This window comes from the organism of the source record quoted next, unplaced genomic scaffold (genome assembly GCF_019419815.1).
Source record: "Pyrus x bretschneideri cultivar Hongxiangsu unplaced genomic scaffold, Pyrus_bretschneideri_v1 Contig10, whole genome shotgun sequence".
Classification (NCBI taxonomy): Eukaryota; Viridiplantae; Streptophyta; class Magnoliopsida; order Rosales; family Rosaceae; genus Pyrus; species Pyrus x bretschneideri.
Genome location: NW_025999391.1, coordinates 904,098 through 920,924, shown reverse-complemented (window position 1 = coordinate 920,924; position 16,827 = coordinate 904,098). Strand labels below are relative to the sequence as shown.

Genomic DNA, 16,827 nt, shown 5'->3' with positions numbered 1-16,827 from the left:
TCCCAAAAGCTACACAAGTAGCACCAACATCTTTGATTGAGTGATTACTAACAAAATGGGATTATTACAAATGGTGGGAAGGAGCAGCTCATATTCAAATGGGAGAGCCGAATGCTCTCCCTGGTTTCTCTCATCTGCCGCTCCCCCCACAACCAAAGGCATAACCAAATGCCTTAATATAAACAAAAGACCCCACCTTCTCTCTCTCCTCTCCTCTCTTTCGGCTGCAAAGGCAACCACCAAAACATAAAGGACCAAAAACCAAAGTTTCCTTTTCCCTTTTTTCTTCCCCAAAACAAGGTAAGGTGTTGTCCACCTTTTTCATATTTTAATAGCCGAAAGTTATATTGTCTTGTTGTCCACTTGGTCACAAATCCAACAGTCTACACATCCATGGAGGTAACAAACATCTCCATTGCACCTACCGAAATTGTTGAAAGGTCCTGAAAGTCGATCACAAATATTTCTTCGGACTTCCGAAGGGTCCCGGGACCCCGGGTCCCTATACGGATCCGCCACAGGCTGCAAGTATTTCGTACTTTTGGTTCCGTTATGGAGTTCTTTCTAAGAAAATATAAATGTTAGTTTTGAAAATAAAAAGCCACATTTTAAAAGTGAAATTCCTTGTCTAAGTTTTTGGAGCTGAACTATATTTTGTGCATGGTGTTCAGCTATTCGCACATAGGCCTTTCATTTTTTTTTTTTTTTTTTTTTTTTTGTATGAGGGAAATTTTATTGATATTAAAAAAAAAGGGTACACCAGGGGAATGTAAACTTAACCCCTCATTATACAAGAAAAAAGGATAAAAAAACAAATACATGAAAAGAAGAGGGGACATAAACCTTACCCTTCTAGAAACAAAAACAACAAAGATGCAAGGAAAAGAGGAGAAGGACATGAAATCTAACCCCTCTAAAGCCGAACCTAAAAGTCTAAACCTGCAAAACATAACAAGCAACAACACAAGGTTAAGAAAAAAAAAAGTGAGACCAACCTGCATGCCGAAATGCTCATTAATTTAAAAAGCAAAAGCCAAGCAAACCAACATAGTTTGAAAACAAAGCAGCGCGAACCACCATTGGAGAGGAATCATGCCATACCAAAGTCGGAGAAGACAAGCCCATATTAGCAAAATTGTCCGCAACTACATTTCCTTCACGATATATCTGAGAGGCAGAGGCATAGAAAGTCATCTTTCGAATGCAACCAAACAAATAGATCATTGCGTACGAAGAGGCCAAGGAGGATCAAAATCAGTCGATTGGAGGGCAGGAATAACACCTAAAGAGTCATTTTCCAGCCAATGGCAATGCAAACCTTTTTGTTTTTGGTAATTTGGTTTTGTTGGGGGGGGGGGGGTGAACACCCCAAAAACACTAAACTATCTGAGAAGTACAAACTAAGCGGTTCCTAGCAACTCCCAAAATACATCAAACAAGAGATCACCAATCCAAATAGGAGATTCTTCAAGAAAATAAAAGCCCAGATCAAGATTGTAGCTCCAATTGGCTAAACAATCTGCCACAAAATTCTCTCTCTGTAAATATGCTTGAGTTAAGAGTAGGGATGGGTAACGGTTATGGAGGGCGGGTAACCACGATTATTTACCCATAACCGTTTATGTTCATATGAATAGCCGTTTAGTAAAATGATATCTTCATTAAATTCTTTAATGTGGAATACTCTTAGCTCATTTATAGATATTACAATACACCACCGTTCACGATTCGAAAACAGTAACTCTAAAGCTTCAAGGCAGAAATGTAGGAGCCTTTCTAACTTTAGTAGCTTGCTCAAAGCCATAGGCAATCTGTATAAGCTTTGGCTCAGAACCCTTCAGTCCCCCAAATGTTATCCCAAATGGTACACCCTTCTTGTCAAACCCAGCAGGGACACTGATTCCTGGGAATCCCCCAATTGCAAGCACGGGTGAAACATCTGAACCAGGAGTCACCAATGCATCTAACCTGTTGTCCATCAACAATTTCTCAAATCCATCTTTTGTCAGCTTTGCCAAATTCAACAATCCTGCCTTTTCATTGTTTCCTATCCCATTTGTTGCTTGGGCTGCAAGAAAAATATCTTGCCCAAATTCCTTGATCATTTCCTGGAAAATCAATCAAAGCATAATGGTCACCATTGAGGAAAGGCTTGAGTAAGTCTACGTCGGTGAAGGAAAATTATTGGCTCCATACGTATATGAAGTCATTCCTCCTTACTTAAATATCATCGTATGGCACATATACCAATGACCCAAGCAATGTAAGGATGAATGACTTTTCACATGTAAAGAGCCAAAATATATATATATTGTACGTATTTACTTACCACACACGAGAACTTGAGGTTGAAGGCAATTACATCTGCTAAAGATCGAACCGGAGATTCTTCTAGGTCTTTTAAATACGCATTCAAGGCTAGTTTGAACTCAGCCAGTGAAGCTGTGGCTTCCCCACTCAAATTGAAGTTCAATATAACATCAATGTTCGCTATTTCTAGATGGTCTACCAATACAGCACCTTCTTGCCTGCAATTTGCAAAAACAACAGGGTTCTTCACAAATAAGCCCCTCGAAGGCTAACGGGTTGATAGAATAGCAGTTGGGAAGAGCAAATGTTTTTACCTTAGAGTCTTGAAATGTTTCTCAAACGACTGAAGTTGGAGATATCCGCCGCCAGAAGTGAAGAACGGATTCCTGACTATTCCCAATCTCTTACCTTTGAGTCCATATCTCTGAAGGAATTGTTTATAGCCACCATGCGGAATGTACTTGGACGCCTCTCGGGTTGCTTGATCGTTGTAGTCATAGCCTACAATTGCATCAAGAACATCAACCGCGTCTGACACTGTCCTTGTGATGGGTCTGATACAGTCAAACACAACGCAATTCATCAGTAACCGTTGCCAAAAATTGTTGAAACAAGTAATGAACATTACACTTGCAAAATATATTTTTTGACATCTGATTATCCATCACATACTCCAATTTTATTGCTGATTAATTAACATAATTACCCAATGGTGTCCTGTCTGGGAGTTACCGGGATCACCCCAGCACGGCTGGTGAGACCAACGGTTGGTTTGATGCCCACTACAGAGTTGAAACTTGCTGGACAAAGTATTGAGCCATCAGTCTCAGTCCCCAGAGTTACTGCTACCAAATTTGCTGCAGCTGAAATTGCAGATCCACTGCTTGAGCTACATGGAGTTGCTGATAGCACATAAGGGTTCTGTTCACAACACCAACCATAGTGCATTTGTATTATAACGAAATGTTACACAAATGGGCATAAACTAAACCAGTTACAAACTTTTATTAAAAAAAATTAATAGAATTGCCAGCATTACGTAGACAATAATCCGTAAATAAACCACGGTTTAGTGCCCTTTATCGTCTGTTTAGTGTCCTTATAATTCTATTTGATTAAAAGTTTGTAACCGGTTTTATTTGTGCATAGTTTGAGTCAAAACTCTGAGTTCACAAGCATTACAAACTTTTCATAAATAAAAAAATAGAATTGCCAACATTACATAGACAATAATCTGTATATAAACCATGGTTTAGTGCCTTTTATTCTTTGTTTAGGTTCCATACAATTCTATTTTGATTAAAAAATTGTAACCAGTTCTGTTTGTGCATAGTTTTAGTCAAAACTCATAGTTCGCAAGCATTTGATAAGAACTTCATACTGACCTTTCCTTGGCCACCTCTGGGACTCCAACCAGCAGGTGCTGTAAGAGACCTAAACTGAGCCCACTCACTCAAGCTAGCCTTCCCCAATATGATGGCACCGGCATTCCTCAACCTGGTCACCACGCCAGCATCCCGAGGCACCACAGAACCAAGCAGCGCAAACGAGCCAGCAGTCGTGTTCAGCTTATCTTTCGTTCCAATGTTTTCCTTGAGCAAAACCGGAATGCCATGCAACCCAGAGTGATAATTGGGGCCCTTACTCTTTCGCTGATAGTCGGCCTTATCAGCTTGGTAAAGCACGTCCGGGTTGACCTCTATGACGGCGCTAAGGAGAGGGTTGAGCCGGCGGATTTCTTGAAGGTAGAACTCAACAAGTTTTCTTGAAGTGAGTTGGTTTTGTTTGAAAGCTTGTTGGAGGTCAGAGATTGTAGCTTCTTTAATATAGAACCCATGGACATACAAAGTTTGGGAACCAAATGAAGTTAAAGACAGAAGAATCAAGAGCAACAATGGAAGTTTTGTGGCCATGGAAAGGCAATGGAGTAGCAGATTGCTGAGACAAGTAATTTGCCTAGTTTCTTGATCTGGAATTCATTTAAATAAACAAAAACTTTGGACCAATTGGCAATTTAATTAATCCCAATTTGGCATGGTTTATTTTTTAAATACATGCTAAGACTGAGTAAAATACTTTGTGCAGTCAAATACAACAACGAAATTAGCAGAAAAAGGCTAAGAGCATATGGAATTGAATCAACAATGGGCGATATTCTGCGGCGTTGCCAGAAGAAGACATAGTCCAGATAAATGCAGAGACGGTTTTCAGCATTATATTTTTTGCTAGACACTTGTTTTATGACCAATTCAGAGCCTTGGCCGTCCCAGTTCCAGTACATGTAACTTCTACTGCTTAATTGTTTGTGTTTGGAACTTGATAGGCATTTGTCTTGTATTTTCGCATGCGTTGAGGCAAAATGATTACTAGGGTTTTGATACATCAACAAATTGTAGGTGGAATCTGTGACTTGATATTACACACATCAGAACAACTTGCAGAACCAGACACTGATTGTTCATGAGCCGCATAATTTTTGTTTTGTTTGCTGTACAACATGATTGTGAACTTTACTGTTTGGAGGGTCAAGCATCATTGTAGAGCCCCTCGTGTCGACTGGGTTCTTGCAAGGGACTGTGTTCGAGGTGTTCTTGAGTGGCCAGGCGGGATCTTTCTTCCGATGTGGTGAAGGTGGGTATCAAGGACTCAACTTCAGGAGTGACATTGGCAGTGTTGGACATAAATTTGGTCTGGGAACCAACAGGTGGTGGCTTCCTGATCTTAGTTGCTTGCTCAAATGCGTACGCAGCCTCAATCAGCTTTGGCTCTGAACCCTTTAGTCCCCCGAAGCAAATGCCAAATGGGTACTTTTCAGTGTCATGATATCCTGCCGGCACAACTATGCCTGGAAAACCACCAATTCCGAGGATTGAATGAGCAGAGTTGGAATAAGTTACCAAGGCATCTAGGCTGTCTTCTTTCATCAACTTCTCAAATCCATCTCTAGACAATCTTGCTAAATTCGACAATATTTCTTGCTCTTTTGCTTCTATACCGTTAGTCTTCTCAGCTGCTTCTAAGAGAGGTTGTCCATATTCACTTAACTTTTCCTGCAAATGACCCTTAAGTTTCATTCGTAATTTGTTCGTCCATGGTTATCGAATCCATTTAGTTTAAACTTGTTTGCACACAATATTTTGGGATAACAAAATGATGAAGACGTCAATGCATAAACAAAGAGTCTTGTACTCAGTACTCATACTCACCAAAACTGAGTTACTCTTGTTGAATGCTATCACGTCTCTCAAGCTTCTGACCGGAGATTCATCTAGTTCACTTAGGTATGGGTTCAAAGCCATTTTGAATTCCGCTAATATTGCTACAAGTTCACCGCTCGAAGATGAATCCAGAATATCTTCAATATTGGCTATGTCAAGATTCTCAACCAAAACTGCGCCTTGTTTCCTACATTGCAGCAAGGAATAGTATGTCATATTTATAGACTAGAAAATGCACAGAAAATGTATTCTGTTACCTCAGTGTGGTAAAGTGCTGCTCAAAAGTTTGATTCAAGAACCGATCGTCCTTGACTTGACTCAACAAGCGACTTACTATCCCCAATCTCTTTCCTTTGAGACCATCAGCCCTGAGAAACTGTCCATAGCCACCCACCGGAATGTACTGTGATGCTTCATTTGTAGCAATATCATTGCTATCAATGCCAACAATAGCATCCAGGACATGAACAGAATCAGCTACGGTCCTACAGAATGGCCTGTTCCAAGTTCCAAATGATAACTTTGTTACTCTCAGTTTTGAGTTAATCAGATAAATTAGATGTTACTATTGATCAATGAATACAAAATACCAGAGCAACGGAAAGTGTAAATGTACGATCACTTAAAGAAACTGCAAAACTTCAGGCACAGAGTAAATTTGTTAGATAACAATAAGCATCACGTACCCAACTGTGTCCTGTCTTGGACTGACTGGGACAACTCCAGCTCGACTAGTGAGACCAACGGTTGGCTTGAAGCCTACCGCCGAGTTATAACTGGAAGGACAGAAGATAGAGCTGTCAGTCTCTGTCCCTAGAACCACAGCTACCATATTTGCAGATACAGATATTGCTGGTCCACTACTTGATCCACAAACTTCCAGTGACGGATTATAAGGATTCTGCATATCAAAACAAAATCGCGAGTCTTTGATTCTAGTTCATTCCAAATTCGTTTATTAAATCCACAGATGAAGTACAATTTAGATACTGATCCATGCATACCGCACCCGAATTTCACAAAAACGGAAATCACAGTTACTAATCACAACTCTTAAACAAAACACAGAAACGTTCTAAAGGTGATCACTACTCGGTGCAAACACTAATTTAGCAAAACATATCACTAGTTTTCGGCATTGTGAACAACTATCTATCAGTATAAACAACACAACTTGATACTGAACAAACCTCGAAACTTTATAATGCTACTGCATAGATATGTCATGTGTTAAAGATTCAGAAACGGTTAAGTGAGCCACCACTAATCACACCGATATCGTATAACATTTAAGGAGCTGGTAATCAAGTCTAAGTACAACTCACCACACCTTGGCCGCCTCTGGCACTCCATCCGTCCGGCGCAGAAAACGACTGTTGAGAATCAATGTCAAGCCCAAAATCATAAGTAATCCACAACCCAATTTAAAGTCCAAGTCCATATCTAGTTTGATGATGTAATTGCTTACAATTGCAAAGTTAGGTAATGTTAGGTATGGTTGAGTGGAAAAAATTAGGTGCAATTAATGGGTTTTGTGTGGTACTAAATAATCTTAGTTTAATTAAGTGTGTGGTATAGCTTTCATTTGGTTTGCTATAAATACCTAAGTCCCCAAGCATTGTATATCATCCAAGGAAAACAAAGCCTAGAGCTAAATAAGAAAAGCTTTGCTAATTAGTTTGTTTTGCGAGCTTTCTTTAACAGTGTGCTCTATTTTCTTCTTCTTGAGATCATTAGAGTTATCTTGGATACTCTTCTTATTCAACAACGACCGGATATGCAACCACTCGCTCAAGCTACCCTTTCCTAGAATAACAGCCCCAGAGCTCCTCAGCTTCGCCACAACCCCGGCATCACTCGGAACTTTGGAACCCAACAGCGCAAACGACCCGGCCGTGGTGTTAAGGTTGTCCCTAGTTCCAAATTGTCCTTGAGCAGAATCGGAATCCCGTGCAACTTCGGCAGCGGTCTGCTTCTGGCTGATGGGTTGGATTCCCAATCCCGGCGTTGTTCGTCGGCGGAATCGGCCTGGGAAAGCGCATCTGGGTTCACCTCCAGGACCCCTCTGAGGTGGTCGTTGAGGATTTGGATTTTTTCCAAGTAGAACTGAACCAGTTGACGTGAAGTCAGAGTCTTGAGCTTGAAAGCGAGCTGGAGGTCATCAATGGTGGATTCTTCGATTGGGGTTTTGGGTGGTTCGGTTTCGAACCCATTTGAGAATTGGGGTTGAATTACAAGGAGAAACGAGAGGAGAGAGGAGAGAGCAACCATACGTTGTTTAAAAATCATTGTGTTTTTATATTTCATTTTGTTTACTATTCTGCAGAGATATCAGGTAAGTTTATGACCCCAATTGCAAGCAATCGAGTTGAACAGTGACTCCAGCTCGACTGGTGAGACCAACAGTTGGCTTGAAGCCTACTACCGAGTCCCAGATGGCAATATAAAAAATAGACCAATCTTACGTATAACACGTGGCAACAAGCGGGATGCGTAAAGTACGTCTCATGGGCCAACTTATTATGATTGGATGAAGAAAATTAAAATTCTATCATAAAATCAATTGACAATATAAGAAGTCGTCAAATATCTTGTAAGCCCATACAAGGCCACTATTCCCGTGGGATCTATTCTCAACAAAACAGAAGATGGAGCCGTCTGTATCTGTCCCTAGAGCCACAGCTACCGTATTTGCAGATACAGGTATTGCTGGTCCGCTACTTATCTACAAACTCTCAGTGACAAATTATAAGGATTCTGCAATAATGCTGCTATAAGCAATCAAATGTGGCTCTAAAGGTTCAAACCTTTAAGTGAAGGAGGCTTCCTAATCTTTAGTTGCTTGCTCAAAGTCATATGCCATCTCAATTAGCTTTGGCTCCCAACCCTTTAGGCCTCAGCTCCCCAAAGGAAAGGCCACCTGGTACCCCATCATCATATCCTGCTGGGACAATCACACAGGGGAGCGGCTAATCGCAAGCAATGGCGACACGCCTTGAACAGGAGCCGCCATGGCATCTATATATATATATAGGAATAGGATCCGAAAGGAGAATCTTTCTTCTTTTTTTGTGGGGTAGTAATTGTTCCTTGGCATGCCCATTGTACCAACCATGTGTATCACATTTTTGACGTTGGTATGGAGTTGAGTATATTTCATTGTCAATTGATTAATTTTGAGTTTGGTGCTCTAATTCTAAATCTTCGGGGCAATTGACAGAAAACTCTAAAGTGTAAGAAAAAATAAATAGTTAAGACCACAAGCAGGCATGTTGATAATCTCAAGACATTATGTTGCAGATTTGTGGTTGTGGTAGCTTCATTTGATAAACAAGTTTGATGCCTTACTGTTACTATCAAATTATTAATAATGCCTCATCACCATAGTGTAGAATCATCCTTTGTTTCATTGAAGAAAATGTATTTAAGCTCACACCATCCTAAACTTGGCCCCACCAACCACTGCAAACTCCTGCTCAACCTCCGTTACCGGGTTTCTTGAAAGTAGACCGATGGAGCTGCCATTGAACCGCCCACTAGTAAACCCAAAGTTAAGGTAAGCCATAAGCATTAGTTCATCCTTTACCCGTAAACACATATGCACCTGTAGAGACTAGAGTTGCCAATAACTGGGAAGGTTTCTCCTTCGATGAGTCGACCATGACTCATCGGGGTCGGCCCGGCCCCAAAATTTAAAAATGCCCGATGGGCGCTGCCAGAGCCTGACCAAGCCCAATGACGAATCGTGCTTGGTATGTAGTTTGCCTTCACACTCACCATCCTAATGGACACCAACCTTCGAACCCGGAACCGAGAGGAATAATGCTTGGCACTTATCGACTAGGTTCGGAGGAAGGCCGGTTACTTGTTATGTAGTAATTGTTTTGTTTTTACCTTTTGCATTCAAGTGTTTGCTCATTCTTATGAGTCTAAAACTTTAAATTTGTAATTAATTATAAAATTTGGATGATGGATGAACTACAACTCATTAACTCAAAATATAGATTAAGATGAACTATTGTTCAAATAAAATACATAAAAACGTCTTGTACATATCATAATATGCAAGAGATTATAGCTTCAGCAGCAAAACACTTTAACTCTATACTCGTAATTAGAGTTCGACTCTCAACCTCTCTCTCTTTAGAATAAAAAATACATAATTGTAGCTTAAGATAAACATAGAAAGAAGCTTAAACATAAATCACTTGCAAGCAATAAATTTGCAAGGGACTTTCCCAGAACCTGAATTAGCCCTAATGAACCTCAGTCCTGTGAGGAGGACATTTCTGTTGGAGCCAATCAAGCCCCAATTCAAATGCTGAACCACAGCAATTGAATTGTAAGGATACTGAAGACTGTTGTAGGAGTTGAGAAGGGCAGTAATCCCTTCCCTTAGGAGTGTCCTATAAGGGTCTCCTCTTCCTTGTAAGCCTTGCCACAATGTTAGGTCAGTCCCATATCTCCTAGCGGCCAGCGGTCCGAAAATAACGGCTACCTTCGTGTTCGGGTTCACCGCCCTCCAGTAGCATTTGTGCTCCCGCAATGTCCACTGCCTGAGAGATCACAATCCAATCAATAGTCAGCTTTTTTTCATTGGTAAAAAGGAGAGGAGGGATTCAAAGTTGAAATTTGTTTCATTATTGGGAATACATATATCACTCTATCAAGAGTTAGTTGGTAACTATAATACAGTTGTAACGCATTACATCATAGTAAACTATGTATTTTGTGTTTTTACGGAGCAACGAATCTAAATTATTCGGTGTTTGATGTGCTAAAGAACCTTGAAACTTCTTACAGAAATACAGTATATTTCTACAGTCTAGTACAACTTGGTCAATTGAACGGTAAAAGTCATTCCTACTTGCTTCGTAAATGATAGATTGACACAATCCTATACGGCTTACTTAATGAATAACTTACTGATGTGGGCATGCTGTAGCTTCCACGAATGGCATTGGTGGCATTGGAGGCAATGAGGGCAGTGGTGGCAGTGGGGGCAATCGAGGCATTGGGGGAAGCCTAAAAGGCGGAGGGATCCAAGGCGTCACTGGTTTAGGCGGAGGGCTAGCCGGCGGTACTGGTTTAGGCAAAGGGTTAGTTGGCGCTACTGGTTTATGCGGGGGGTTAACCGGCGTTACGGGTGCAGGCACAGGATTATAAGATGACTTAGGGCAAAAAGACATAGGCTGAGCAGGCTGAGTGAGCAAAGAGTCGACGACATACATCTCCATGTCAAACATCCTAAACATAAGTTTAAGACTTTGAGCAGGACCGGCACTAACCACACAGCCACTACCTGTGCTTGAAGAAATCTGAGCATAACAACCACTCAAGTCTGGTGTCCCATCAAACTTGATGGCATAGTTTCCGAACAAATTTGTAGTCTCCTCCCTTGACATTGTGATCTGCCCATTACTGTCACTACATGCCACTTGTACTTTAACTCCTGGAAAAATCAAAGCATATAAGTTTAGCATTAAGAATCTAAATAGAGAATGTGATCCAACTGCCACGAAAATTCTATTAAGTTATAGTATATAGCAGAGCATACTAAAAAATCTCCAACTGCGGACATGTCAGCTAAAGGAAAATGATTTCCATACACAAATTTTATCCTTCTGTACACTTCTATATATACGTGTCCCTTTAGCGAATGTGCATAAATAATTTTCCTAGCTAAAACGGGGACCGATCTTATACCGGTTATCCCATTTTGGAGGTCTAGATTGATTGTTTCTCAGTTTCTTTCGGCTTCAAACACCGAAAATAAATTTAAAAAGAGAATGTGGAACAAGGAATCAGAGAATAGGGAACTCACCATAGATGGGGTAATCAAAGAGGGATCTTTCACCATCTTTGCATTGGTCACAGAAGACAGTGCCACTCACCATTGTATTTGCCTGAGCTCCATCAATGGCTGCACACAAAACCAGAATTGCTGCCAAAATTAAATTCTCCGGCCAATCCATGAGAGAGAGAGAGAGAGAGAGAGAGAGAGAAGGTTGTTGGTGTAAGAAGAATGTGAAGAACTACAATACACTAGCAATAGTGAGAAGAAGAAGGCAAAGTTTTTTATATTTCCAACTCTCAACAGCCAATATTTATGCAGGCCGTCTCTGACACTTGCCAACTTAATAAAGTGACCCTCCTTATTTAAAAAATAATAATAAATAAAAATTAAACAATATATTCATACAGAGTTGAACAATAAATATTCAAACTTAATTGAAATCAACATCTCATTCTTACTAATTGAATAATCTCCAATTGCCATGACATTATGATTTATGGTTCATCTATGAAAAAAAATGGAGCACGACTGAAAGACAGATGCATAAATACGTTTGTGTTTGTGGAAGAAAGTAATACACAAGTTAGTTTTTTTATTACTAAAGAAAAGTGAAAGAAAATAATACACTATTTTTTCTATTGCTAGATAAATGTTTAAGTATAAGCTCCACTTAATCAATTGATAATAAATAAAATAACAAAAAGTCAAAAAAAAACTTTAGTTTTAATGAAAAATGACAAATAAAGGTTTAGTGAATATTATCAGGGAAAAGTAAAAATATGATTTTTTATTAAAAATGAACAGATGAGGAGTGTTTCGTTAAAACTCCCTTAATAATATTATATGATGTTGATTTTCTTTTTAATAAATTTTCTTTTTTCATTGTAAAATTTATACATTTATGATATATAGGAGGATAAAAAATTTAGGATCATGTGTCACTGCACTTTTTACACACCCCCAACGCCCCTCTGTATTCATGGTGTGTGGAAAGGGAAAACAATTTTTCAAACTAGGAGGGACGTGGTACAGATTGCAGAGGTACATTTAAGGCTTGGCACTAATTGCCCAATTTTCATTACAACTACTGTTGGAATCACGATTGTCATCCACCGACAATTAATGGCCTAAATAATCTAGATCTACAAATTTACAATTTGAGACTTCTCTGAACTTTGACTGAAAGTCATAAGTGGTACTTGCGGTTTATGGTAATTAGTAAATTTAAGTGTTGATTGTAATTTTACCAATTTTATGCTTACGGTTTACTTCCGATACTAGTTTTGATTTAAATGTTTATTGTCAATGATTTGTATAACTTCACATCCATATGTATCAAATCTACGTGCATGATTTCCAAATTATATGTACTAATGAAATCTAAGACTCGTCGTAAACTTAACTAGTTACTTCCAGTTACATAAGTTAATAGTGGAAATCGCTGCATTCTCAATGTGGAGTTCAACTTTAAGTAAATTATAGATGAGTAAACGTTGTTAATTTTGACAATTGGCAAAAAAAAAAAAAAAAAAAAAACACTAGCCGGTGGGCTGACATTTTAGTTTAAGAGTCACTCAATACACGGACATGGAATTCACATTGAGAGAGACCAAAAAAAAGGTCCATGTTGGAAGTATCAAGAAACGTGGGTCGGTTTGCTGCCAGATATAGACATGAATTTCAAGCCCCTGCTGGCCGTTGGATGGAGGGTATTAGTTGGCCGTCAAAGTAGCAACACACATTCATGAGAGAGAGAGAGAGAGAGGAGAGAGAGAGAGAGAGTGTGTGATGAATTGCAAAGCCAGCAACTCCAAAGAATGGGGTTTCTTTAATGTGTTTCAACTGCACCTCCTCATACGTCTGCAAAAGATATGGGCTTTCTCTTCTGTATGTCTATATGATAGCTAGGGCACATAAAGAAGGTGAACTTTTCATTTGATGTCCATGTCTCAGTTCTTTTCTAGACGGGACGTCGTTCTTGTGTCGGAAAAGCTGGAGTTAATAAAATTTTTTAGATGTGTCCGGCTTTTAAGAAAGAATAGACGTCATGCATAGAGAATCTCTATTCTCCAAATTCGCGCCATTTAGGTTCAGATATCAATTATACAAACCAAATGTTGTCGCTATAGCAACAGAACAAATGCATGAACAATTTTTTATTTTTTTTAGCACATAGATATTTTTATACTAAGAGAAGAGGGAGTTCATCTAGACCAAATAATGAGCAGCCTAATTTGGTATCGAATTCGTCATCCATCGAATTCGAACCTAAGACATCTCACATCAAGTCTGGCGAAATGAGAAAATGATTTCAAACATCTTTCTCGTAATAAAGCATACAATACTTGCCCCAGTGTATGACTCCACCCCTACCAATACATTACATTTCATTCAATCAGAATGTCAACTTGCTATAATTTACTCGAAACTACCATGCATTCCATGGAGGTAAAAAATAGGCATTAAACTTCACAAAACACTAACACTGCAAAATTGCAAATAAACGAACAATCAACACACCCTCTTCCAGTATTGTTGTGAAATCCCATCCCAAATTATGTGTATTTTCATATTAACGGATTTATAAAATTACCATTTTGCCCCCTTATCCCCTCACCTACCCGGATCTCCCCTTTTCCCTTTTGGGATTTTCCCTATCCTTTTTTTATTATTTTTATAACACTCTCCTCTTCTCCCTTGTCTCCCTTGAGTTCTCTCTCTCTCTCTCTCTCTCTCTCTCTCTCTCTCTCTCTCTCTCTCTCGCATTAATCTCATCTCCCTCTCCCTGATCTACACACACCCACACATCCAAATCGAAACAAACGACAACGACGACGGCACCACCATGTTGGGTCTCTCTCTTTCTCTCTCTCTCTCTCTCTCTCTCTCTCTTCTCCATTGTGAAGCATAGAGAACCCAGGAAGCTTTCTCGGCGAGTCCAGTGGCTTTCGAGCCAAACTCCGGCCAGCTCTGACCACCACACAACGTGTTTTAGGTTGAATCTCTTCCTCTCATCCCAAACTTCAATTTGGTAGTTAGATCACACCTTGGGGTTGAGTAGCAAAGTTGATCAGAGCTCGAGAAGCTCCGATCTTCTCCCTCGTTGAAACCGGGTCAGACCTGGATCGAAACCCAACCCAAAGCCAAAGCCTTGGCCGGGCTACTAATGTGGTAGAAACTAACACACAAATTAAACCCTTTAATTATGCAATCGTAGTACGAGTAAGTAGGGATCATTCTATTTCGGGGATTAGAAGGGATGCTAATCAACACAAATTAAACTTATAAAACTGAAAACTAAGTTAAACTAACAACAAAACAGTGACTGGGGGGATTTTGGACGAATTTAATGAAAACAAAAGTAAATAGCTGCAAGTAAATTAAGTTGTGAATGAAATATGGATGAAAGGATAGCTAAAGGATTCTTCTCCACACATGAAACATATGCATACAAATCGATTTCCAGTTATTCTTCCTATAAACCATAAATGACAATGCCCCAAATTAATTGTGAACAGCACTAATTAGCTCTCAAATTTTCCCAAGTTCATTGAATTGGACTCAGCGACGCAACCAAATTATTCTTCTCAAGTTCCCTAACTATGAAAAGCATGATAGAGATACATCTCAAAGATTATTAAGTTCTGTAAAAATCATAAGCATTGACAAAGCATTCGTGACTATGAAAAGCATGATACTCGTGCCAAGAATTTACTTAACTGAATCATGACTAGTGACTTTTACTACTTACAAATATAAGTTCATAACGATTAGGTGAAATTCCCTTATATTCTAGTATTAAATCCCTACATGCAAACTAAGTATGCATCCTTAATAAACATACAAGAATAAGTTCTCTATAAAGCATATAAGTAAATCGCATTCGTATCTTACAAAACAATAACTGGATGTAATCAATTTATATAAAACATATGATCATGGCTTCGAATTCATCTCTAGCTAAAAAGAAACTTAGTTACACATGTTCAACATAACTGAAAAACAATTTAAAATAAACATTGAAACTTAAAATAAAGATAGAAAGAACTCTGAAAGTTCCAACAACTTCAATGGATGAATGGTAGGCATGACACACCCTAAATCTCTGCAGGAATTTCATATATATAGGGGGAATGGCTAAATCCAAGGAGGAAAAGGTTTTGGCATTTTGAATTATTTTGGGACTCTAAAAATCAGGTAGAGAGTCTTGGAGTGTGATTATGATTCCTCCTTGCAGCTGGAGATAAGATAAGATAAGATCCATTTAGCTATTTATTGTCATCTATACCAACTGGACCTACAATAATACGAAAATAACATAAGTTACCAAAATAATAGAAATTAACGAAGTAAATACAAAGAAATAAGATAACAAAGTTGCATAAATATGCTCCAATCAGCTACCAAGCCCAAACCTTTTAACCCAAAACCTAGGGCCTTCAGCCCACTAAGCCCAACTCAAATCCAATCCCTTGGGCCGGGTTACAAACCCAAAACCTTTAAACTCAAACTCTAAGCCCAAACTCCTTGAACCCAAGTCCTAAACCCAATTGGAACCAAGCCCAACCTAGACCCGGATCTGAACCGACCCGATCGGATCCCAAAAATTAGGTCACGCTTGGGCTTGCGCGTGCGTGCACGTTTATGTCGACGCGTGGAGCACACACGCATCCACCAGAGGCATTGTGCTCCACTGTCCTCGATGGCGCTGGCGACTTTTCTGACCAACTTTCCGGCAACCCATCACGTGCATGGCGTCGGGGCCACCACCTTGTGGTGACCCGTGAGGGTGCGTGTGGCGGCGCCTAGGGATACTCGAGGTCCTCCTTATGTTTTTTGATGCCCTAAATCAGTTTATGACGTCCATTTTTCAAAATTTAATCATTATGGTAGAGTTTTATTAATTAGACCCTTTATGCGCTTAGGTGCATTTATTAGCGGCATTTCTATCCTTCCTATTTCGCACAGCTCATCAACAACGGAGTATCTATGAGTGGACCCCTTCCAAAATGCATAATTTTTCTATTAGAAATGCATACATGAAAAGAATGATTTAATGATTACGTTTTATGAAACGTTTTATGAGATATTATACTTTACTGAGAATATTTTGGAATACCATGCTTTATCGATTTCATATTCTTTGTAGTATATATGATGGATGACTATATACTATGAAGATATTTTGAGATATGATGTTTGAGTTACTGAGCTCCGTTGAGATATATGTACTCATGTTGGAAAGATTATATACAATGATTTTCGTGCTTATCTAGTGGTCACTATATGCCTTCGGGTGTGATTGATACTATATGCCTTCGGGTGGGTGTGATAGGAGCCTACGGGCGAATGAAGCGACTGAAGAGTTCTATATACCTTTGGGTGATCCTGATACCACTATTTAACACACTATATATGATATATGTTTTTGAAAGGTTTTATAGCATGCTAGGGTTTTCGGAAAACCTACTACTTATTATGCTATATGAGTTTTCATAAACT

The 16,827-nt window shown here is 39.3% G+C and overlaps 2 protein-coding genes and 1 pseudogene across 2 annotated transcripts; all 3 read right to left on the bottom strand.

Annotated features, from left to right (window-relative positions):
- Positions 1-1,640: 1,640 nt before the first annotated feature.
- Positions 1,641-4,287, bottom strand: LOC103938365 (probable amidase At4g34880). The gene is made up of 5 exons (XM_018645236.2): positions 3,696-4,287; positions 3,017-3,231; positions 2,625-2,864; positions 2,330-2,528; positions 1,641-2,108 (listed from the first exon to the last, which is right to left on the bottom strand). The coding sequence occupies exons 1-5, from the start codon at positions 4,221-4,223 to the stop codon at positions 1,752-1,754; spliced, it is 1,539 nt and encodes a 512-aa protein (XP_018500752.2). The 5' UTR covers positions 4,224-4,287; the 3' UTR covers positions 1,641-1,751.
- A 216-nt stretch (positions 4,288-4,503) lies between these two features.
- Positions 4,504-8,587, bottom strand: LOC108865416 (annotated as a pseudogene).
- A 915-nt stretch (positions 8,588-9,502) lies between these two features.
- Positions 9,503-11,612, bottom strand: LOC103938356 (protodermal factor 1). Its single transcript, XM_009348363.2, has 3 exons — positions 11,353-11,612; positions 10,455-10,980; positions 9,503-10,084 (listed from the first exon to the last, which is right to left on the bottom strand). The coding sequence occupies exons 1-3, from the start codon at positions 11,501-11,503 to the stop codon at positions 9,733-9,735; spliced, it is 1,029 nt and encodes a 342-aa protein (XP_009346638.2). The 5' UTR covers positions 11,504-11,612; the 3' UTR covers positions 9,503-9,732.
- Positions 11,613-16,827: the final 5,215 nt, after the last annotated feature.

Excerpts from the sequence above, each read along its gene's own strand:
- LOC103938365 (XM_018645236.2), bottom strand. The coding sequence starts at position 4,223 with ATGGCCACAAAACTTCCATTGTTGCTCTTGATTCTTCTGTCTTTAACT. Across the intron at positions 2,865-3,016 it reads CCCAGACAGGACACCATTGG|ACCCATCACAAGGACAGTGT; the intron begins GTAATTATGTTA and ends TGACTGTATCAG. Across the intron at positions 2,529-2,624 it reads AAACATTTCAAGACTCTAAG|GCAAGAAGGTGCTGTATTGG; the intron begins GTAAAAACATTT and ends TGCAAATTGCAG.
- LOC103938356 (XM_009348363.2), bottom strand. The coding sequence starts at position 11,503 with ATGGATTGGCCGGAGAATTTAATTTTGGCAGCAATTCTGGTTTTGTGT. Across the intron at positions 10,981-11,352 it reads CTTTGATTACCCCATCTATG|GAGTTAAAGTACAAGTGGCA; the intron begins GTGAGTTCCCTA and ends TGATTTTTCCAG. Across the intron at positions 10,085-10,454 it reads GCTACAGCATGCCCACATCA|GCAGTGGACATTGCGGGAGC; the intron begins GTAAGTTATTCA and ends GTGATCTCTCAG.